This window comes from Lissotriton vulgaris, chromosome 6 (assembly GCF_964263255.1).
Source record: "Lissotriton vulgaris chromosome 6, aLisVul1.2, whole genome shotgun sequence".
NCBI classification, from domain to species: Eukaryota; Metazoa; Chordata; class Amphibia; order Caudata; family Salamandridae; genus Lissotriton; species Lissotriton vulgaris.
Genome location: NC_141694.1, coordinates 1675303830 through 1675327989, shown reverse-complemented (window position 1 = coordinate 1675327989; position 24160 = coordinate 1675303830). Strand labels below are relative to the sequence as shown.

Below are 24160 nucleotides of genomic sequence, written 5' to 3'. Positions count from 1 at the left end.
TTAGGCAATCTGAAATCTGGATCACCTTGTGATGTAGCCCCACCTACCATCCTCAAGCTGGTCTCAGGCACAGTGGCCCCTGTAATACAGGACATGATCAACACATCCTTGACCACCGGGGTAGTTCCACCAATGTGGAAACAAGCAAGAGTAAGAGCGTTATTAAAAAAGCCCAATCTCAACCCCGACGATTGTTCCAACTATCGCCCTATCTCCTTGCTGCCAACTGTTAGCAAGATAGCTGAAAAACATGTCAACTCTCTTCTATCTACCTTCATTGAAGCCAATAATCTGCTGCACTACACCCAGACCGGGTTTAGATGTAAACAGGGTACTGAAACGTCCCTTGTGGCAGTAATTTAGGAAACCAGAAAGATCCTGGACGAAGGGAAATGCGCGGCCATACTATTATTAGACCTCAGTGCGGCCTTTGATACCGTTAATCACACGATTCTCATCCAGAGATTGAGGGATGTGGGTATCACTGGGACCGCCCTGAACTGGCTTAGCTCCTTCCTTTCCAATCGGACTTTCTCAGTGTTTGAGGATGACATAGTTTCTGCCCCAATACAGCTCCAATGTGGTGTTCCCCAGGGGTCATCCCTCAGCCCGACCCTATTTAATATTTACATGAGACCTTTGGCTGAGGTGGTGCAACCTTGGGGAGTACAACTGGTAACATATGCTGATGATACTCAGCTTATCATCTCCCTGTCTGGGCAGGAGACGACTTATAACAATCTCTCCTCCTGTCTTAGCAAAGTCCAGGAATGGATGAATGACTCCTTTTTGAAGCTTAATGGAGCTAAAACAGAGGTCATGATGCTGGGACACAAACCACCTACCTCTGTGGATATGTGGTGGCCGGATTCCCTGGGGCAGCCTCCAACCCCCAAGGAGCAAATTAAAAGCCTGGGAGTGTGGCTGGATCCAGCCCTCAACTTTCAGGTCCAAGCCCGGAAGGTAGCAGGGACTGGTTATGCCCTCATGAGAGCACTCAGAAAGATCCTAGGAGTACTTCCCTTTGAGGCTAGAAGGATCCTAGTACAATCCCTGATACTATCACGACTAGACTACTCCAACGCAGTCTATCTGGGTGCCCCTAAAGGGACAATCAAGATCCTTCAGACCATCCAAAACTGTGCTGCCCGATTGCTACTAAATATCCCACGCAGAACCTCTGCCAAACCAGCATTGAGGCAACTACACTGGTTGCCTGTGCAACAAAGAATTGAATTTAAAGCAATGACTATTGCCCATAAAGCCCTGCATAACTCCGGAGCAGACATTCTGGCACCCTTGTTTACCCCTTATCAAACATGTAGAACCCTGAGATCCAGTAATAAGAATCTACTGGCAATCCCCAAGACTAGGAGATCGCGCACCGGGGGCAGACGTTTCTCTCTACAGGCCGCAAAGCTTTGGAACAATCTTCCAGATGCTATCCGCATGGAGGAGAACCATCTCAGGTTTAGAAAAATGCTGAAAACCTTCCTATTCTGCTAAAATCAATGGTGATGACTGGACCACGTAAGCGCTGGGATGCCTCAGGGTAACCATGCGCTATAGAAATGGGTAATCATTCATCATTCATTCATTCAATCATTCATTCATTCAATCATTCATTCATTCATCATTCATTCATTCACTACAGCAAGTCTTCTAACTTAGAAGACAAAAATAAGACAAAAGCTTAACCATTACAGAAACAGTTCTATCCAAATGAAGCTTGCATATAAAGAAAAATAGTTCAGTGGGTTGCAGCACATGAATAATAGGTTGTAACTGCATATTAATTTATGACACATTAGGCTAACATATGTACAACATCATTTAAAGGAAAATTACAATCTATCACAAGGAACCAACGCATCACCTTCCCTGCGACCCTCTTTTTTGTTTTGCGCAACGCATCCAAGGTACTTTGAGAGTAAAGTGTTGCATTTACCATCTAAGTTGAACTGAACTATTTCTACCATTTCAACGCCTATTTTTGATTTCAGTATTATGAATTTTTGTCGTTTGGTCTTGTGTTAAGTCTAGTAAAGATTACTTATTTTTCTAAACTGGTGTGGTGTCCATTTGTAGTGTTTTCACTGTATTACTGTGTGTGTTCACAAATGCTTTACACACTGCCTCTGAAATAAGCCTGTCTGCTCGTGCCAAGCTACCAAGGTGGTGAGCAGGGGTTATTATAGAAGTGTACCCCCTTACCCTTACTAGAACCAAGGGTCCCTATTTGGTCAAAGTTACCTACCTCTCCCAACTAGAGACCCCGAGTTCTAACAGTGAGGTAGAAAGTTGCAGAGAACTTTGGTTTACTCCATGCAAGGGGTTGAGATTCTTTGTAAACTTTGACCTGCATATCAATTTGGGAGGGTGTCCCCAATAATCTATTGTTGTGTTAGGTTATCACGTATTATGGCTTGAAGTAAAAACTTGTTTACACCATGGAGTTGGTACTGTTTTTAGATGTACTATATGAGCATGAAGGTGTTGTCAAAGGAAATATGAACTTTAAATTGGTGTACCGTTTTTCTTCGGAGAAGCATGGAGATGCTGCATGGTAGAAATGTTTGGCTACCTGCGGATTTGACATCTTTCCTCTCAGAAATGTGCAGACAAATCATGATTTAAGCCAAAGTTTAAAGTTTGCATGCCATTTTGAGAAAGAAAATGTAGTGGAACCATGCAGGCAACACCACCCTGGATTGACTTGGTTCTCTAGGTCTCAGGCATGCCCATGGTTAGTAGTTCCTTGGCTGCCAATTGACCAAGTGCCCCAACAGTATGGTCATTCACCATTGCAAGTAAGAGGAAATTGGTATGTACCCCCTGACCCATATGTCAAAAGTACAGGTAAAGGAATTCAAATGTTCTCTTGCTTGTTGTGGTAATAGGGATGTTGTAGGCCCTATGGTGGCAGAAAGACAGTTGGGACTTTATGGATTGGTATGCGGTCCCGTCTGAAGTCAGGACGGACCAGTGCCCGCCAAATCTTTTATTTGATCATTTTTCCTTTGTGTTTGGGTGGACGTTCTGAACTCCAGGCCATTCCCCCAGTACTTGCACCAGAATGATGTTCTAGCTAAATGTGGAGGACAAGACGTTTATGTCTTTTGTATTCCAGAGGTACTGCAGAGTACGTGAACTTCTCTTCCTTAGCATTCAAGTAGTTAAGTGAAAGGGAATATTCTTTGTTCCACATGGCTAAACATGGACCTTCCCTGGGGATGAAGACTGGAAGTACATTAGTTAGAAATGGATCCTTTTCCTTTTGTCGTGTTCTCCTGGCGTTTGGCTCTCTGTAGCACTCACATCTACAAATTAGCTCACATCTGCATGTTCACTTCCCTAAAATGAAAAATTATTTAGTGATTAAATAAGTATATTTCACACTTTGGTAAGTGAGCTCTAATGTGTGCACAAGTTAGGTGAAAGATGCACAAGTTTAAATCTCGGCTGTTTCTTTGCAGTTGATATTTGCTTAACTTATTATTAGAGAAAAATGCAAGATGTCCTAAAACAGCACACATTAGTTTAACGGACAGGATTACCTGTATTTAAAAGAATATTAAAGCTGTTTCTGAAATAAAAAATGCCAAATTGATCACTTTTGTATGATAGCTGCATACCTGTACAAAATGTTTTGGACATCTGTATAATGTTAAAATCTGAAATGCAAGGTATTTTCCCACTTACATGTAAAAAATAAATAAAACAGCACGTACCTGGAAATACATGTCTTCTATTGCAGCTGCAGCAGGCAGCATTTCAAAATGCAACATTTTTGTCTTGACTTCTTATGTTCTTGCCTTTTAATAGGATGCAGCTACAACCACCATAGATATGTAGGTAAATAGGTAGTACAAGATCAATGGAAATGTTGGATTTGTATCACATCATATCTGTTTTATAAGTGTACCCAGTTACCCAGTAAATATGTTATGACGTTGGGAATCCACATATCTGACGAAGCTAGTGGTTAGATGGAATGTTTCATTCTTTTCATCGGCCGCGCCTGTTTATTGATGGTGTCCTTGTTTAGGCGTTACCTGTAATGTGCATTTTCAGACATACTATTTTATCCCCATCTGTAATGTCTCCCCTGTTTCTGTTACAGGCATCGCCCTTTACCCCGGTGCGGCTGAACTGCTGAGCTGCAGGCATCACTATTACGACCACATCCCTCCCCTAATAAACCCTGGCCAGCCAGAAACCATTGATTGCGTCACAGAGCGCGTCAACTACACGGATCCTTTTACGAACCAGACCATGGTAAGAATAAAGCGTTAGCAAGATCTGCTGATGCCTGCTCTAGTTCTTCCAGCTCTTGTGTGCGAAATTAGTGGAGTAAGCATTGCTGCAGGAGGTTTGCACTGCATGGTTACCCCACTACCAAGGCGTTGCTTGCGTTGGTGGCTAAAAAGCCAGTTGTTGCCTTTTAGCCAGCAGTAAAGAATGAAAACCCCTAGCATAAAAGGTTCTGACAGCTACGAAGCCAAACCTGTCCTACAGTGCCACAGACAACATGGAATCATGTTATAACAATGTGCCTATTACACCATGGTCAAATGGCAGAGATCCGATTATGTGCCATGGAGAAAACATTAGCAGGAGATTCTAAGAGAAATGTATGATGATTGTTGCTGAGTGAGTAGCAAAAGTTGGTGTAGGTCTGACAAGACCTGAGTGAGTGTCAACAACTTGGGCCAGTCCTGAGTGAGGAACCCATTTTGAGACTGCAGCTCTAGTTTGGGCTTCACGTGCACTGTTTTCCATAACACTGTACGATAAAAACTTTGGCGAAGGTGGTACCACCTCAATGGTACACAGGTTGTGATTTCTTTCAATCTTCTCTAGCAATCTCAGAAAGTCTCTTTGAGTTCCCTGTCGGGAAGGCATGGTGGATGGCAAGAGATTGACCACATGGAAAGTTGCAGACGCCTCTTCACGGGAGGTGAAAGTGATTTTGAGGTTGCATTTAAATCTGGGTTTTGTGTGTTATGACGAAGGTGAAGAAAGCAGCTTAGATATGGAAGCCAGTCTTACAATTTATGTAAGATGTAAATACATGTCAAGACTGGAAAGGCCTTGATTGGAGCCGAAGAATGGCAACAGATTGCTTTGTGATTTTGCTACACCTGTCCCTGTTGTTTGAAGATAGTCTGTTTAGTAAGATCATGTTCTTTGTCTTGTACATCCTAGACCAAAGAGGAGGAACATACTCATGCTTTGGGCATTGCAGACCATGTGCAGTGGTTTTTATGGATGTGCTAATGAGCTCTCTCATCAGAAGTAACTGTTGCTTTCCTGCCCTTGTGTCGTCTTCTAAAAGAAAGCACTACCACCTCCAAATGTAGCTTTCTTTTGAGCTTTACATCTCATTTCATATTAATACATATCTGTCAGCAGCAATGGCACCCGTCTTACAGATGATGCATATTATACTCTGAATTTGTCTCTTTTGTTCCACTCCTGGGCCTCTGTTTCCAGGGGGAATGTGCCATGACACTCTTAATGTTTACATAATTCACATAATGAACCAGCAACTGCAATCAGCTGCAGTACTGTTCTGCAGACTTTGATCTTCTTGAGATTCATATGCTTGCATTATTCCTCATTGTTGTGCCGAGAATATATTGTAGTAAAACTTGAATAGTAATGACAGTAAACACTTACATCCTCATTACAGCAGTTGTGCGACCCCCAATATGGTAAAACCGACCCCAAAAATCCTGATACTGTAATATCGATAATTTCCAGACTTAGTCAACCTATACCGTGACAATTTTGCCCCCTGGGATTGGAAATAACTGCAGGAATATTGTTTCTGTACAGAATCCTGTATGATTTCCCTCAATTCCACTCCATTACCTTGGACAGATTGCAACCGGTTTCTCCTGGTGAAATGTGCCTGGGAACAAAATTGGATGTGTTGTTCTCGTACAACTAGTAACTCCGGATACCAGCCAAATTGTGATTTCTCTAATGCTTGTAAAGATGGTCTTCATGGTTTCCTGACCTAGGGAAATCTAATCTTTGGGGATGCTGCATTCCCTACGTTCAATCCTATACATGATATGGTGCAGGTTGGAACATTTTGCAAAGTGAGGGAGGAGACATTAGCACCTGTCGGAGAACCTACACGACTCTATTCAAAAGAGTTAGTAGGTGGACCCAATTTTTAAAAGTCTTTTTGAAAATATCAAGCACATTTTCTCTGCCTACCAGAATGTCATCACATAGAACGAACCGTCCTTACTGGGTGTAGCAGGCAGCCCAAGATATTGCTTTTAATTTAGGCAATACAGGGCGAGAGGTACAATACATTTTTACAACCACAAATGCTCCAATTCAGACAACAAAAAATGCTCTTTTTCTAATGTGCCTCTCCCATTTTATGAGTGGGTAATCTTTTACCTACAACTAAAATGTGGTTGCGACTCCATACCAAATCGCTATTTGGATAAGGTTTGTTGTAGGCATCCCTACCAAATACCGATACAGCATCACAATAGCAATGTTTTATAACTGAAATCCGGTGGCAAACCATTGAAAAAGGACCAATTCCCGGGATGTGATAGTGAGGCATTTGCAAAAGATAACAGGTGCCCTTGGGATCCCCTTCCACTTTGTGAATATAAAAAAGAAGTTTGTTGGCGAGTAGGCAGTGATCCAGGAACTACTACCAACTCTCAAACACACATGGAAAACAAAGGGAATTTTTATGTAATTGCAGCATCATTTCCATTTAACAAAACGGCTCCATTTGAAAAGGTTTCCTTTATTAAAAGTTGATCACAGATATGGAGGTCTGCTGACCGTAGCAGGACACCATTCCTATGACAGACGTCAATTAGAGTGATTCACAATTTGCAACCTACCCCATTCATATTCACAAGGAAGATCCAGTTGTGACACCTTATGAATTCGGAATTTTAGATAGTTTGGTTTATAAAATTCTTTACTGGTCGCAGTTTGTGACCAGTTTTTAGTACATTTAGGGCCAGATGTAGGTCGCCAAATACCGGTCGGTAACGGACGATTTCGGCCGTTACGATCGGTATTTGGAGATTGAGATGTAGGGGGCCTAACATTTACCTATTTGGTAAATTTACCGATTCAGTAAAGTTACCGAATTGGTAAAATACCGAATCGGTAAATTTACCGAATCGGTAAATCTAGATGTAGGTGGCACTGAAAACCGTGCCACAGGCCCTTCAGAATTCGTTATTTACCATGAAATACTATTTCATGGTAAATAACGAATTCCTGTGTACATGCACATCTGTGCATGTACACCTGTGCCATGTGACACACATACATGCCCTTAGGCATGTGTGTCACATGGCACACAAGCCTGAAGCAGGGGTGCAACAGGGTGTCAAGTGACACCCTGTCCCCCTTGACAAATCGGCCTCAAGGCCCATAGGAATCAATGGCAATTACCGAATCGGTAAATACCGATTCGGTAATTACTGAATCATACCGATTCGGTAAAAATGACCGATTTATTACCTACAACTCATTCACCGAATCTAGAATACCGAATCGGTAACATTCGGTATTCTAGAGTCGGTAAATGAGATTTACCTACATCGGGCTCTTAGCCCCATAATATTTTAGCATAGTCAATATTGACATGAAAATGAATGTTTAGGGTTTATGATTGTAGAAAGTCTGCAAGATCTGCACCTCAACTTGTAGTAAGGGAGAGTGTTTCTAGTTTCCTAAAGTTCAGTGTTTCTAGGTGAAGACTCCTTGCTCGAATTTGTCCATGCCACCTGACAATACACCAGGTTTTTAGGGAGGAAGTAATGCTGAGATTATCTCTAGCTCATAACTGTCTCAATGACAAAAGGCAACCAGGGTAATGCATCCTCTGTTCCCACGTCAAAAGTATTTAACAGCTTTGGAAAGGAGTATCCTGATACGATCAAGAGCAGGCACAATCCGATTTGTCCTCTGTTTCCCACTGGGCTATAGCAAAAATATTAATCAAACGTTGTGCCCTTGTGATGATAGGAGCGAGCAAACCACCATGCACTTTATATTTTTCTGTAAATACTATCTTAAATACTCTAAACAGTTGCTTTACCCATATTTTAATAAGCAAAGACCAATTACCCTGGAGGCAGCATGTTGCCGCATGCTAGATCTAGACAATGTTGAATTGATCTTCCACACTGGCACTTTTTTTAAAACTGCAATAAGGGCGCGTAGGTCTATGATGGTTTCTTGATATTTACACAACCTGTTAACTGTTTTAGTAAATTAGTTGTACCTATCGATATGATGATTGCCCTTGCACTAGCCACTTAGGATATATGTACATGGAATTTCACCTTTCAATCATTGTGATGTATTTAAATATTTTGCACTAATTATTTTGGACATATGTACATGGAATTTTATCTTTTTAATTATTGTCATTCTTTTTTTATCTTGTGCTTTTAGGGTTACTATTGTATCCGAATAAAGTTGAACTTGCTTTTAAGATTTCTAAACCAAAAATGGGTGTCAGGTTGTTGTTGAGGCATAAGTGGTAGATTTTCCTACCTTATCCAGATTTTCTGCCATTCTGTCTGCTTGGCTAAGCATTCTAATTGTATAGTTGGTTGTGAAAGTTGTAGAAGTATTTGATAATGGTTATGGTGTGAACTATGGTGTTAAGATATTTCAGCGAGTTCCCCATCAGGCAATCTACACTGTGAGTATGCTGTCCGCTTTGCCTCAAATCCTTTACAGCTTTTCACAGATAGTGTATGCTTGTGTTGACTAGCCAACACACATCTTCTTGGCAAAGATGATTGTGTGGTGTATTGGTGTCTACTTTGTTAGTGCTGAATTTGGGAATCTAACAAACACTATTTTCCCAGCAAGAATTCATTATTTTTGGAAGATTAAAAGAGTTGTTTAATTCTTTTGCTCATATACATATCCTTATGCTTTGTTCTCTCTTTATAGAAGCATGCCCTGATTGTTGAAGGTCCCCGTGACGTTAGAAAAAGAGAACTGGTGTTCTTGCAGTTCCATTTGAATGAAACCGAACAGGACTTCAGTGCTATTGACTACCTGCTCTTTTCCTCTTTCCATGATTTCCTTAACAGGTAAGCAAGATGGCTTCCCTTGATTACTTAGAATGATGTTAGCAAAAGATGACAATTTAACTTGTACCGAACAGTGAGTGTGTGATATACTGTAGGCGATAGCCCACACTGGTATGCTGACTTTGTGGTGCTTTTTCTTTTGCTGACGGACCTGCACTGCGCTGAAGTTGATGGTGGCAAAATACCAATAGGCGGGGGAGGGGAGCAGGGACACCAGGGAGGGGCACTCTGAGTCAAAATAAAATGGCAGTCACAACAGGGAAACACCAGCATCGAGAGTTTGTCAGTGTTTGCCCCGTGGTGAAATGTCCGCAAGTCAGTTGTGCTCAGATGTTTAGTCAAAGTGATCATTTGTCAACTCTTTCAATCAAACATCTCGTTCACGAATCATTGAACAGTTACAATCAGTATTGGAAAACTCTTCAATACTTGTGTCAGTGGCACTCGACTACTGCTGTGCCACTACATTTTGCTTCATTGAGATGTTTAGAAACGTATTGCTGTTTTACACCAAAGAGAAAGTGAAGCATTTTATGGGCAAAGTGTCTTGTAATTTTATAGACTATACAATGGCTAATTGTGCAAAATGGGCCAATACGGTCATCAAGGGTTTCTCGTGGCATTTACAAACCACAAGGCCATAGGCCGGGTAGTGCTTAATTGTCAGTTAGCGAGAAATCGGGCAGAGTGTAATTAAAAATCACATCTTTTGGTGCTGCATGAGAATAAGCTCCGTCAATTAATGATACCATTAGATTCATAATTTTCATCTTAAATACATAGGTTTATTTAAATACATATTAGTGAGGTTTAGCTAGCCACCCAACACGAATTTCGCCCCATTGTGGCTCGAAGGCCTGGGGCTTTTTCAATGTGCATAAGAAACTATACCACTAGTATCACTAGTAACATCACAATATATCGCCTTTTTGTAAATAATTAAGTCATAAAACTTTAACAGACTTTCTGTAACTTATATTGTACTACTCAGCAAGCTACAACTTACAACAATAAACAGCCTACTATTAATCATATAGATAAAGCATAATGCATTTACCAATGCTTGTGGCATTTGTCACCCTTAGCGGCATGCCCAGACGTGGGTCACGTGCTCTCTATGTCACTGGAGTCAAGCTATCCTGGCTGATGAGGGGTGAAACTCCAAATCCGGTCCTAGAATGCTTGTTTCCAGTTCAGGGAGGACCTAGCCTAGCAGTTTGGGCTGGACTGTTCCCATTGGGCACAGAGTCAAGACTGATTTGCATTTGGCTGGGTTCAAACTGGAATAGCATGGTGAGCAAAGAAACAATGGAACTTAGGCTCATATCTCTGTACTGGGGTGAATCTATGACATTGCATTCTGTCCATCAATTGTTCTTTTTGCATGGGGCTTTTTCAAGGCAGTGTAATCAAGTAAGTGCACATTTAGTATTCAAAAAACAAATCAGCCATACAACAAACACACAAAATAATAGGTAAAAAAGCAGGCAAAAAATAACAATACTAAACAAATATGTTGATAAAATGACCAAAACATATATTTGTATATAATTTCAAAAAAAGAAAACTGTCCCTCTGTGCTGTGTACACTGCAAAATGTGCTCCCAGAACTAGGTACATACTATGCGATTTAGGTAGAGAAGCTAGTAGTCTCATTAAGGTTCAGAGTCCATCTTAGTGGGAGTGAGGCAAGAGGTTGGATTCATGATACCTTTGAGAATTACATTGAACTGATTAAAATGGCAGTTCAGTTGCCTGACCAGATGAATGGAAGATAGAACATTTTCTATGGGTGGTACAGCATATACATTATAGTGTGCGTTCGCATGCCCTTAAAACAATAGGATATTTAATCAATATCAACAATCAGTCAATTTCTTAATGCCAATATAAAAAAGTTGAAGGTACTGTTAAGCCATTTAACATGATAGTTGAAGTCCACCCAAAGTAAGAGGAGCGAAACCCTCTTGTCTCGCTTTGAGGGACTGAGATAAGTTTGAAATGATTGTAACCAGATGAGAGTAAGTGGGGGAAAGAACCACAAGGTGCATATAATCCTGACTGGAGCATGAGGTTAACACACATTGCGCATGCCCGACCTACTAAAAATCTATTCCCAGTTGCAGGTGCCTTAGTTGGTCTCAAGCTGTTGTGTTCTCGGCAGAAGAGGTGTGCAAACAGAAAAAGGTCCTATTAAATATGGAGGGAGCTGTAGTGAGTCATACAGCCCATACAGACAGTAGAACATAATTTGTAAAATAATTATTTTGTTTGTAGGTAACATTACCTGGGGTTGGTGACAATACGTGGGTTTGGCTTACTATAAACATTATTCAGTACGGGCTTAGAAATCTCCTGGGCTAATGTGTGGTTCCTCTGGAGAGTCGCAGGGAAGTTACAAGAAATTAGTGAGTCAGTTTAAAAGAGAACAAATAATGTAACACAGTTGTCCCCGAATGCTTGACCCTTGAGCCTGGCACAAGAAGACATAGCTACACTATGACCAACAAAGTTCATAACACATTGATGTTTATCCCACAACTACTACCCGTAAACTCTGTAGATCTTTTCCATACGCGTTCTCACAAGATCTGGACAAATAATTCAACAAATATAATAAGAGGACGAAATCCTTGCTGCAAAATATGAGCAACAAAGACAAAACAGCCATAAAGAAACTACAAAGCCAGCATGATTTGATAATCAAAGAAGCGGATAAAGGCGGTAATGTGGTCCTGTTGCTTACAGATAACTATCAGGGAAGCCACAAGACAGCTGTCTGATACCAGTTGTTAGAGGAGACTCCCTGACAACCCAGCCAAGCACGTTCAAATGTGACTCAAAACTAAACTAGTCTGCCCTATTGGTCTCAAATTAAACTTACCATTGGTAGTACAGGGGCATTTCCCACTTCTTATGGCCAGACAGTATGTGTTGGTTATAAGCCATTCTAGGACAGCATAGCCCCATATCTTTTCCCCACTGTTTTGCTAAATTACTGAGGTTTATAATTGTCACCTGAACACCTGCGGAGGCAATATAGGACTATCTTATACATCCTACTTGTTATGTTTTATTTTACATACTACATAATTTATTCATTGATTTTAGTACTATTTGGACTGTTTTAGACCATTTGAGCACAATCAGTTTAGTATTCATTGTTTGCTTTAGACTGCAGATATGTCTGTCAATGTTTTGAGAAATTTTTATTTTTGTGTGAGATAATGTACAAATATTTAAACAATTTGTTTTTATGTAACAGTGTGTATTATTATACATCAAAGTTGAAATGAGAGGCTCACTGTTCACTGTTAGGACGTTAAAAACATAGGCCTATATATACGAAGCATTTTTCCACTCGCAAACCGGGCGAATTGCAGAATCGCCCTGTTTGCGACTTGAAAAATGTTTCTGGGAATGTACAGACCCTAATTACGATTCGGTAACTTGTTACCAAAACACAATTTGGGTTTTGAGATTTGGTGTTTGGAAGGGCGTGTTCAGGTCTTCCCTTCCAAATACCAAAGTTCATTGGTATCTACAAATGTTTTGTGACTGAAATGCAGTTGCAAAACATTTTCACACTACCACCAACACAAAACTGATGGTAATGACTTCACATATTGGAAGGGGTCCCCATGGGACCCCTTCCTCTTTGTGAATGTTGGGAAAGCGTTTTTTAAGAGCTGGGAGTGGTCACTCCTGGGTCTTAAAAAATGAAAACAAAGTGTTTCATTTTTTATTGTTGAAATGCATCCCGTTTTCTTTTAAGGAAAATGGGTTGCACTTCATCAACAACAAAAAACCTTTATTAAAACACTATCACAGACATGGTGGTCAGCAGGCCACCATCTCTGTGATGGCTGTGATTACTAATGGGTTGCAAACTCCGACCTACCTCATTAATATTCATGAGGTAGGTAAATTTGTGACCCGCTAGGAATCGCAAGTATGAAACAAAACGTTTCATACATACAGAATCGCGATTTCCAAATAACAATGCGGATGAAATTGCAATTTGGAAATCACTACTCCTGTCCTATGTACATATGGCCCATTGGTTCCAAAATGTGTTTTTCTTTTGTACTGCATTGACACTACAGCGAAGGTTTAACAAGACATATATAAAGAAAGAAAACAGCTGACAGGGTATTGTGTTTATAGTGTTTATTTTCACACACTGGAGAGGATTCATTGGTAAATACTTGCATCAAGGATCGGCCTGCAAGGGTGAGCTTGTCAGGTGTGTTGATTAATAATCCAAGAGCAGTGAAAACACCATGAAAGTATATATATATATTTTTTTTTTTTTACAACCACTAAAAGAAAGACAAAATACAGTGGTTTTTTTTGTCCTCATATGTCTGATCTGTTTAAACTGGAGATAAAAGAGATTTCCGACTTACTGGCAGATGCATCAAAGTTATGTTTTGCGAGTCCTTAATAGCGAATTTTAAGGAATCGCTATTAAAGACTCGCAAAACGGGATGCATGTAGGAATCGCAATGTTATTAGCGATTCCTACATATTCCTTATTAGCGATTCGGTAATAGCTAATCGCTAATAAGGAATGGCTTTCCCATTCATTCCTATCGGCCTAAAGGCCATTCCTTATTAGCGATTAGCTATTACCGAATCGCTAATGTTCCGCTATTTCAAGGGTGCCAGGGTGTCCAAAGGACACCCTGCTGCACCCCTGAAATGGACCTGTGCACAAATGTTACACACACACATGCCCCAAGGGCATGGGTGTGCGCAACATGTAACTTTGAAAAATGCACAAAAGTGCATTTTTCAAAGTTTTAGCAAAGTACCACGAAGTTCAACTTCATGGTAATTTGCTCCCCCTATTAGCGAAATCGCTATTTTTTAGGGTTTCATGCATTGCATTTAAGGAATCTCATTTTGGGATTCCTTAAATACAAGAGCAATTTAAGGAATCGCTATTTAGAGATTCCTTAAATTGCGATTTCTGCATTTGGGATGATGCATCCCAAATGCAAAAATACCGGGAGCAAACGGCCAGATTCTGAGAATCTGCTCGTTTGCTCCCGGTATTTTCTTTGATGCATCTGCCTGTTAGTGTCTTGCCGTCCGTACAAGGTGATACCTGGACACTCCACTGGGGAGGGGATGGATACCCTCACTTGATCCCTCTCTGCGAGGTCACAGGTACTTCCATATGTTCTCTTTCCAGGGATACCAATCCGTCTTGGTAAGACCCCTGAGCTCTCGAGAACAGCCTGTTTTTACTGATGCTTAATCATTGGATTAGTGATAGCCAGCGATTCTAATGAAAATGGTAAATTTAAATAAGGGACATCCAAACCAGTGAAAAGAGAAGAAATAAAAATAAGTGGAGAAAGAGATAGAACTTTCAGTGAGAACCGTGCAAAAAAAGTGAAAGGGTATATCTACTTCTAAGAGCATGCTCTCTTGACCCAATTGGCCCAGATGCTCCAAAATTTTGTTCTCTTATTGGAGCTCGTTGTGCTGTCCATTTTAGCTATTCTATGAATCGAGTTTACCCATTCATGTTCAAGGGGTGCAATAGGTGAGATCCACTTAATGCACAACTCTCTACATACTAGTAGGATTAAAATAATGATAAGTGCCTTAAGAGGTTTAGATATAGAACCCATGGAGTCCTCCTGCGGTATTACCCCAAAGATTATCAAAGCAAGACTCACCTCCACTTCTTGACCCACCAAATCTGACAAAGTTTTGCCCACTTTCTGCGAAAAAGATTGAATGGAGGGACACTACCGGAACAATGCGTTTCATCTCCATTGATTTCTCCTCACTTTTGGCACTTCCTCACCGTTTGCAGGCTCATCTTTGCCAATCTTCGAGGCGTCCAGTAGGCCTTGTGAATGGTAAAAAGATGTTTTTTTAAAGGCGCGGATTTCACGCAATACCACAAAAGAGATATAGATACTTGCCATAGTGCTTATAACTCGTACTCAGGCAGTTCCCTCCTCCAGGTTCCATATACCATGAGAGTGGGTCTTTTGAAGATTGAACCAGCAGCCAGTACCATACCAATACCTCTTTCTGTATCGCGGGCACAGGGTTATTTTAGCTTCATAAAGTTCGTTTTGCTTTACCCCCCTGTCTCAAAGTCTTTACCCAGCTTAATAACTGACAGTCCTTGAATTTGGAGACAGAACCTTCTGTGATGTCCTGAAAGGTTTGCCAAGATTTTAGCACCTTTCCTTCCAGCAGCTGGCCCCATCTGCAGATTCCCTTTTCCCTTATCGGAGTTGCTAAGGAGTCTTGCGGGCAGGCTGGAGTTCCAGGAGATCTCCATATAGGGCCATAATGACTATAGTATGGATTCTGTAGTGTTACCCTGATTTGATACCACAGTTTACAGGCCCACTGAAGAGTCTTTAGTCTTATTTTATTTTTATTTGGGGTCTCCGAACTTATAGAGAAAGAAGCTGGATAAGTGGTGGGCCAAACGTCAAGACACGGAACAGGGGCGAGGGTTTAGAAGAGTCTTTTAACAGCTACCTAAAAACTTTCAAATTGCAGGTTATCTGGTATTGAAGAAGGTCTAGGCTCGCTTTACCCCCATTTTCCTTCTTTTCCCTGCATTTCTTCCATGCAATTCTGGGCCTTTTCTTCCCCCAGATGAAACTGGAGAAAAAACCTTATACTTTTTTTATCCATTCCTTCTTGAATTCCAGTGGAATTGAGTTGAATATGAATGTATATTTGGGTAAAATAGACATTTTTAACAAGTTTGACTTACCCAAAAAAAGATAAAGGCAGAGAGTCCCACTGCTGTAGTTGCTTCTTGATTTTTGAGGTGACCAGATCAAAATTTACTTTCGCTAGTAGGTCTAAGATTTGAACCACTTCAATCCCCAAATATCGAATCCTCTTTTTAATAAGATCGCTCTGGAAACTTGTGTTCCACTGCATAATCTCTGTTTTGTATGGGTTATCGGCGTAGCCAGATATTTTACCGAAACTCTCTAGATTTTCCCAGATAGCAGAAATCACTGGGTCTAGATGGCCTGTGAATATCATTAAATCGTCAGCGTAGAGCCCGATTTTCTTTTCCCACTCATTACAAGAAAATGGGATGATGTTTTTACATGCTCTTAGCTTAATGGCCAGCGGCTCAATGTACAGGTCAAATAAGAGAGGGGAGAGTGGACACCCCTGTCTGGAGCCCCTTCTAATTTTAACTTGCTCAGATAAAATCCCATTTACTAATATCCAGGCTGTAGGGTTTTTGTACAGGGCCTTAATTGCTGACTCAAAAACTTCCCCCATGTTAAAACTTCATAGAGAAAGGGCCAGCTGATTCTGTCAAAAGCTTTCACAGCATCACAAGTTATCACAGTCAAGGATCTATCATATTCTATGGCTAGGCCTATTGAACCTATTAACTCATGGGTCAGGTCCTGTAAGTACCTCCCCTTCATAAACCCTCCTGATCATTGTGAATTATAGTGCCTGCCATCCGTTCCAACTTTTTGGTCGAAGTCTGTGTATATATTTTATAGTCACTGTTAAGCAATAAAATCGACCTATATGATTCGCATACTCTGGGATTCTTATTAGGTTTAAGGAGGATGATTATTGTGGCTAAGTCCCAGGACGAAGGGATCTTGTGCTTTAAGATATAGACTGAATTAAAAAGATTGAGCAGAATCGGGGCTAATTCTTCCCTCAGCAGGGCATATAGGTCATTTGGAATAGCAACTGGCCCTGCAGCCTTACCCTTTTTCAGATTCTTAATTGTCCTTTGAACTTCTGCCATTGTGAAAGGGGCCGATTATTCCTCCCTATTTTCATCACTTAATAGCTGGAGATCTTTATCCTGAAAAAAGGCAGCTATCTGATCATTATTTACGTCTATAACGTCTGTATACAAGTCTCGAAAAAAGTGAACATATTCCTGTTCAATAGCCTTGTCCTCTGTAATTCTATCACTCATAGTTGGACTTTTCAGGTCCTTGATGTTATTTCTGATCCGGTCAGCCTTGGCCTTCCAGGCCAAGAGCTTACCCCTGCCCCCCTACCCCATATTCATAGTTAGCAAGCTTACTTGCTTCCCATCTTTGTTTTACTCTGAGTTCCAAGTAGTCTGCTAGATTTGTCTTTGCCTTGGCAAGATCCGTTTCTGGTGAAAGTTTGGTATTAGCATCTGGGTTTTGGGCCAGATTACCTTGGATTACTTTAATCTGACCTTCTAAAGAGGTAAATTCCTTCTTTATTTCTTATTTTGCATAGCATTTTGGCTGATAAGATACCTCTAAGATATGCTTTATACATATCAAAGACCTTGTTAAGGGGGGCCGTATCAAGGTTAAAGAGAAAGAACTCTTTTGTTTGTTTTTTCAAGTTATCAATTATCGGGGTTGCAAGAAGAAGGCAACGATTTAGTGTCCAACATCGCTCTGGAGATTTACCTCGGAACTGTAGCTGAAGAGATACAGCAGAGTGGTCTGATAAATGCTCCGGTATATGGGTAAAAATGAAAAGTGTTCCTGCACACCTTGTTTTTGTTACACTAAACCCCAATGTATCAAAAAACGTTAATCTGCTTTTGAACCTCATATGCGTGCTACCACTTTAAAGAGAGATATGACCCTAAAGTCTCTCTATATGTTCAAACATCACAAGAAGGCTGTGGAGAACCACAGCTAGAGTGGAGCACTGCGTGTAGACAGAAACTGCTGTCTCAATAAATTAATCTAATTAATCAAACAAGAGTCCATTGCTCATAGGCGAGTGATTTATCATATCATCATGTATCGTGATTATCACAAACAATGTATCATCAATCAACATTATTCAAACATTAAAGTATTATGCACTTAGTTGTAATGCATGTCTGAAATAAATAAAAAACATTCAATGTGCGATAGTACAATTCAAGCATATACTGCAATCAGCAGATTTTGGAGGACAAGAGCTCCAAATTATACAATAAGGTCCCAATGCATTTCGGGTATATGGGTAACCATCTTAACGGAATCACTAATGGAGCGAGATACCAGAAAGAAGTCGATCCTAGATCGATGGCCATGTTTTTTATTATGAAAGGTAAAATTCCCTGATTCTACCCCCCTTCTTAAGCCTTTAAACTTCCAGATATCGGCCAGACCGAGGTCCTGAATGATGGATTTCAGGGCGATTCTCATTTTTATTAAAGTTGCTGCGGTGGCCTTCTTAGAAGTAGTATCTTGAACTGGGTCGAGAAATACATTAGAATTGCCCCCCATAATAACTGGATCATTAAATTCAAGTAAATGCAGCAATAAAGTATGTACGGGAAAGGAATCATTCAGGCATTAACAATCACCCATTTACCTAGAGGGTCAACCTTAGCTTCTGCAATAATACATTGGGGGGATATTTTAAATATTATAGCCACCCCCTTGACTGTGACTATTTGTGATGTGCATATACAGTGGTCTATCCATGTTTGAGATTTTACGATTTCCAGCCATTCTTCTTTTAGCAAATAGGATTCTTGGATAGAAATAACGTCTGTCTCCCTCATCTTCAAATATTCCACTGTCTCTTTCTCCTTGGAATCGGTCTCAAGCCATTAACATTCCATGATACCACTTTTAGTGATTTAATATTATCTAGACCTGCCATGAAATATATAAAGAGCCCAAAATGCTTTTATCTTGAAAATAGCTTGAGAACATAACCTCTCCTAAACTGGTGGTGTCCAAAAAAGGCAAAAAACAAAAAGACTAGCTATCTGTTATAATGACTGTGCCTTAATCTGTTCTATGAAAGTTTCACATCTTTGGGGTCCCTAATGGTGTGCATTTTATTATTCCTCATAATCTTCAGCAAGGCAGGGAAACAAATATTTGCCGTGGCTCCTAGGCTCTTAAGTCTTGAATATATTTCCCAAACACCCATTGCCTGTCTAAGGTTTCTCGTGAGACATCTGAACAAATGCGAAAGACCAATCATCTTTCTTCTATGTTCCTACTTTTAATGCTGCAACAAGGATGCTTTCTTCCAGTGAATATATTTTGAAGTTCGCTAAAATCCTTCTTGCTGTTTTCCTTCCAGGACGGGCCACAAAAGGGTATCGATGGACTCTTTGCACATCTTGGTCTAATACATCTAGATCCAGATCCATGTAATACTCTTTATGTAAATTTATACTTGTATAGCGGACTACTCACCCGCAAGGGTCTCAAGGCGCTTGTATGAATACCGCTGTGGAATCCATCCTGGCTTTCCCTGTGAGGCGTCTACTCCTGGGCACCCCCAAGGTGGAGGCCAGGCATCCTTAGCGTTGTGGGGGCCGTTGTAGAGATTAAGCAAGCTATTGGCCAGAGTTGCAGAGTGGGATTCCATGATTGGAATAGGCACCGAGGCGAGAATTATCAGGTCCGTGGAATTTTGAGCCCAAGACCCGCCGAGGCAGGGATTTGAACCCTGGTCCCGGGCTAGACTTCTGCATCAGGGTCTGCCGCTCTAATCATTGAGCCACACTTCTCCCTCTTTTAGAAGAGTCGTTATGAAAGCCTTGATGTCTCCTCCTTCGCGACCCTCAGGATCATTTAGAATTCTAATGTTATTTCTTCTCACATTATTTTCAAGAGACTCTAGCTTATCTCTAAGGTCTCTTTCCTTTTTCTTATGTTTCTGTATCTCTTCCTGATTAGTGTCCACTTTTTTAGAGATCTCGTTATGTTTCGACCCCTTCGCCCATACTCTGTCTACCAAACTGTTGATTTTTTCTTCCATGGTCTCACAATACCCTTGGATTCTCTACTGATTAAGTTCAGATGTCGCAAACCTCTCTCTCAACTCTGTTAACATTGTCGCCAATGTGTTTTCAAATCCTGCTGGGTTAGTCTTGTTATTGTCCTGTAAGAGGGCAATTGGGGCTATCTGTTGCTCTGAGCCAGTTCGAGGATTTTGATTGTCGGTAAGATTATTGTCTTCCGGGGAGGAAATAGTATTTTCATCGATACTGAGCAAGGGATCGTATCTATTTTTTAATACAATCTGTTTTGGCAATCCTTCCTTAATGCCAGATGCCATCACCCTTCAAAATGTTGGTTCTCCTGCTGAAATTCGGAGAGTGTTATACACGTGCCTGCCATGGCCGTTGGACCCTGAGCTTTCACTTTAAAATATGAGCGGAGCGATGGGGTAACTTTTATTTTTTCCGGTATCTTCTTTGTCTGTCTGTCTGTATTTGACCTAACACCAGGGGATACTGTTACCATTTTATTTCGTTTCACAACTGTCGGGTAATTTGCACACAGTTCTGACTGTTTTGGTAGAGAAGCTATCTGATCTTCAATGAGAAAACTTTTAACTGAGGAGACGCCTTGATCCTCTTTACCCTAAACCCGTCTGCTCCTGAAAGTATATCTGTTAATCTCCCTTGTGGAACATGACTCCAGTGAGATTACGTTGACTATTACCCTCAACAGCAACTACTTGCTGGAGATGCAGTTAGGAACCCAGTAGTTTCCTACATATCTGTGCCCTAAAACAAACCTTTTGGAAAAAAATAATGGGATAAAGCGAGATACCCACTGACCTGTGTGAAGTTGAAAATCACAATAAATCCAGTAAACGTGGATCCAAATGAAACTTGTTTTAATTCCAGAAAAGAAACTCCAGCTACTCTGCAGGAAGCATACAGTAGCAACTGCTGCTCCTGAGATGGCCTTTCAACTATATACATTCTAAATAGAATTCTCTGCAGCAGCAGAGTATACCAATGCATAAAACGAAAGCACTGTATGAAACATGAAATACAAGGCAAAATGAAATCACATAAATGGAAAAGAAATATAAAACACCACACATCTTCCCCCTATAACAAGGAAGCCGGAAGATACATCACACTTTATTTACTTTTACCAAACTGTTAAAGTTCCAAATACATCCATCATCCAATTTGGACGCACTCTGAAAAACTTTGATAACAGAGAAATTTCTGCTGAACTTAGAAAGACCCTGTGATCTCTCAGGTAATTTGACCGCTCTCTTTCACGAGATGATTTCAACAATCCATGCCGAGACAACACACTCTTACGATGACAATTAATCCAAGATGGTTCAACAACCGTCTAAGGCCTCCTTTTTTTAAACCACTCAAAGGGACATAAACCGGTAGTTGAATGCGGAGTGAGTCTAAACTCCTTAACTCTTCTTTTAACAACTTGAATCCAATCACTCCCACAGCTTCTAGAAATTTGTATAGCTTCTTTCAATGTCCTATTGAACCTTTTGATCATACCATTAGATTCTGGGTGATGCAGAGCACATCTATTGTGAGAGAAACCCCTACATACGAGAAACTCCTTCATCTCTGTTTGAAACAAGTTGCACTCCATTGTCAGTAAGTATGGACCTCGGATTTCCTTCCCTGGTGAATATTTCTAATAACAGCTGAAGAACTAACTAGAGTGGTTATTCCAACCTCAGGCCACCGAGAAAGCATGTCCATAACCACCACAACATACATAGATGTACTTCCAACATTGATGGGACCTAGTATATCAAGTGCAATGTCCTCCCAGACCTCTGGGGGAATTTCTCTGCAAACCATAGGTGCCTTCCGCACCTTGAGACACGTGTCACTTAACCTACACTCACAACAATCTCGAACCAACCTTTCAATAGTGATATCCATCCCTGGCCACCAATACATCGATCTGAGATGTTCCTTCATCGTGCAGATGCCTTGGTGCCCCTCATGAGCCAACCAAATCAACTGTTCCCTGACCCCCAAAGGAGGAACCAACCGTCCACCTTAAACCAGTACACCATCACAGACTGTCAACTCACCGGTCACTTTGATAAAACCTGCAAAACGTTCTGATTTTTTCCAGTGTACATCATCAGATAAAACATTGCTGATCATATCATTCAGAACTCCATATTTGTCAACTTCCTGCCTCCACTCCTCCTCAGTCACACAACCACCAGTAACAACACGAACCCTAACATCATCTTCTTCCCACTAGCTACACTCATCTTCAGAAACAGAGGCAACTGAACTCAACCTAGATAAACAATCTGCAACCTTGTTATCCACGCCAGGAAGGTAAAAACAGTAAACTGAAAATCTTGTAAAGCAACGAGCCACTTACAAATCCTAGTTGAAATGCAGTCTAACCCCTTCCTCATAAAGACTTCTTACAGTGGCTTGTGATCGGAACACACCGTAAACTTCACCCCCCCAAAGACATTGCTTGAACTTCCTAACTGCCCAGTAGATCACCAGGGCTTCCCTTTCAATAGTAGAATATTGCTCCTCAGCTCCCATCAATGACCTAGAGGCAAACAGTATGGTCACTTCTTCTGACCCTTGCCTTTGTTTCAACACCGCTACAAGTCCTTTGACGCTGGCATCAGTGTACAACACACACAGTAAACCAGGAATGAAACGACTCAAGGCTTGAACTGAGGAGAGTGCTCATTTAAGATCCTCAAACTCCCTGCTACATTCCTAAGACCAACTAAACTGCATCCCCTTTTTTAAGCAGACTACGCAAGGTTGCAGACCGACTTGCAAGGTTGGGGACAAATCGTGCATAAAACTCGACCATTCCTAGAAAAGTTTGAATATCTTCCTTTTTTGTCGGCTGAGACAGCTCCACAATAGATAGAACCAACTCTGGTTTCGGGCAAAAACCATCACTAGAAATCGCATGCCCTAAATAAGTTATCTGTGTTAAACCAAATTTGCCTTTACTTAACTTCAATGTAATGCCTTTTTGCTCAAAAATCTGCAGTACAGCTCTCACCCTGCCCACATGCTCAGACCAATCATTGCTAAAAATTAATACATCATCTTGCAAAAATTTTACTCCATCCAAATCCTTCAATAAACAAGACATCAACTTCTGAAAGACTGAAGCAGCCAAACACAATCCAAATGACATGCGATTAAAGCAAAAAACACCGAAAGGCGTAATAAACGCAGTGAGATCCTTTGAATCATTACTCAACCTAACTTGATGATACACAGACATCAAATTGAGAGTGGTAAAATACTTTGGACCACCAATCAATGTAACCAACTCTTGAAAGTTTGGGAGGGGAAATTTATCAACCACTACCTCTCTGTTTAAGTGGTGAAGATCCACGCAAAGGCGAATCTCATCAAGACTCTTAGTTGCAACGACCACTGGAGCCAACCACTCTGAAGTTTCCAAAGATTCTATAAGACCTTCACTTTCCAGCCTCTTCAACTCATTCTGTACTGCATCTTGAAGGCTCAATGGCACATTTCTAACCTTGCATACAACTGGAAGAGCATCAATCTTAATCTTAATGTGGTGAACATACCCCTTCACACAACCCACCTTGTCAGAAAACACACTAGGAAACTCACCTTGAAACTGTTCGGACAGAGTATCTACTTTTCTAACTTGTACGGGAGGATCTTAATTAGAGTCTAAGAAAATCCCAAGCATCTTCTGTTGCTGTCAACGCAAGGTGGAATCACCCTTCATTGGTACATAAAGTTTTCCAGTAGCTTTGTTTCCTCGAAACTCAAAGTCAGCTTGGAAGTACCCAACTGGATCAATGGGCTTTTCCCCATAGCTGTATGGTGTGACATCTCGTGCTTTGAGAGAATTCCTCCCCTTAAAAGTTCGCTCAAAATCTCTATCAGAAATAAGAGACAACTTGGCAACAGAGTCCATCATCATTATAACATTCAAACCATTTACACACACTACATCTGAGGGATGTGAACAAGTGATGTCTTGCAAATCATTTACATTAATATTAGAAACTTGCAACAAAATGCCACAATCAAGTTCTCCAACAACATTAACTTTTTCTTTCCTTACGTTGCTGGACTTACAATACTTAGCAAAATTACCTTTTTTTCTACTCAACCGGCACATAACATGCACAGCAGGACAATGTTTGAAATTCGCCATATGATATTTGAATTCCCAGATCTGAAACAAGAACACTTTTAATTTTAGAATGCAACAGGTTTACCTTTAGAGGAAGAAACCACATTAACAACCCACGTTTCACCCTTGGACTCATTCATACCCAAATTC

At 40.8% G+C, this 24160-nt stretch overlaps 1 protein-coding gene across 1 annotated transcript in view; it reads left to right on the top strand.

Moving 5' to 3' along the window:
* Positions 1-24160, top strand: part of PACC1 (proton activated chloride channel 1) — a 160323-nt gene that overhangs the window by 92071 nt on the left and 44092 nt on the right. The window contains exons 4-5 of the mRNA XM_086927851.1: positions 4124-4278; positions 8971-9113. Of these exons, the coding sequence (XP_086783977.1) occupies positions 4124-4278; positions 8971-9113 (298 nt within the window). The remainder of the gene's footprint in view (positions 1-4123; positions 4279-8970; positions 9114-24160) is intronic.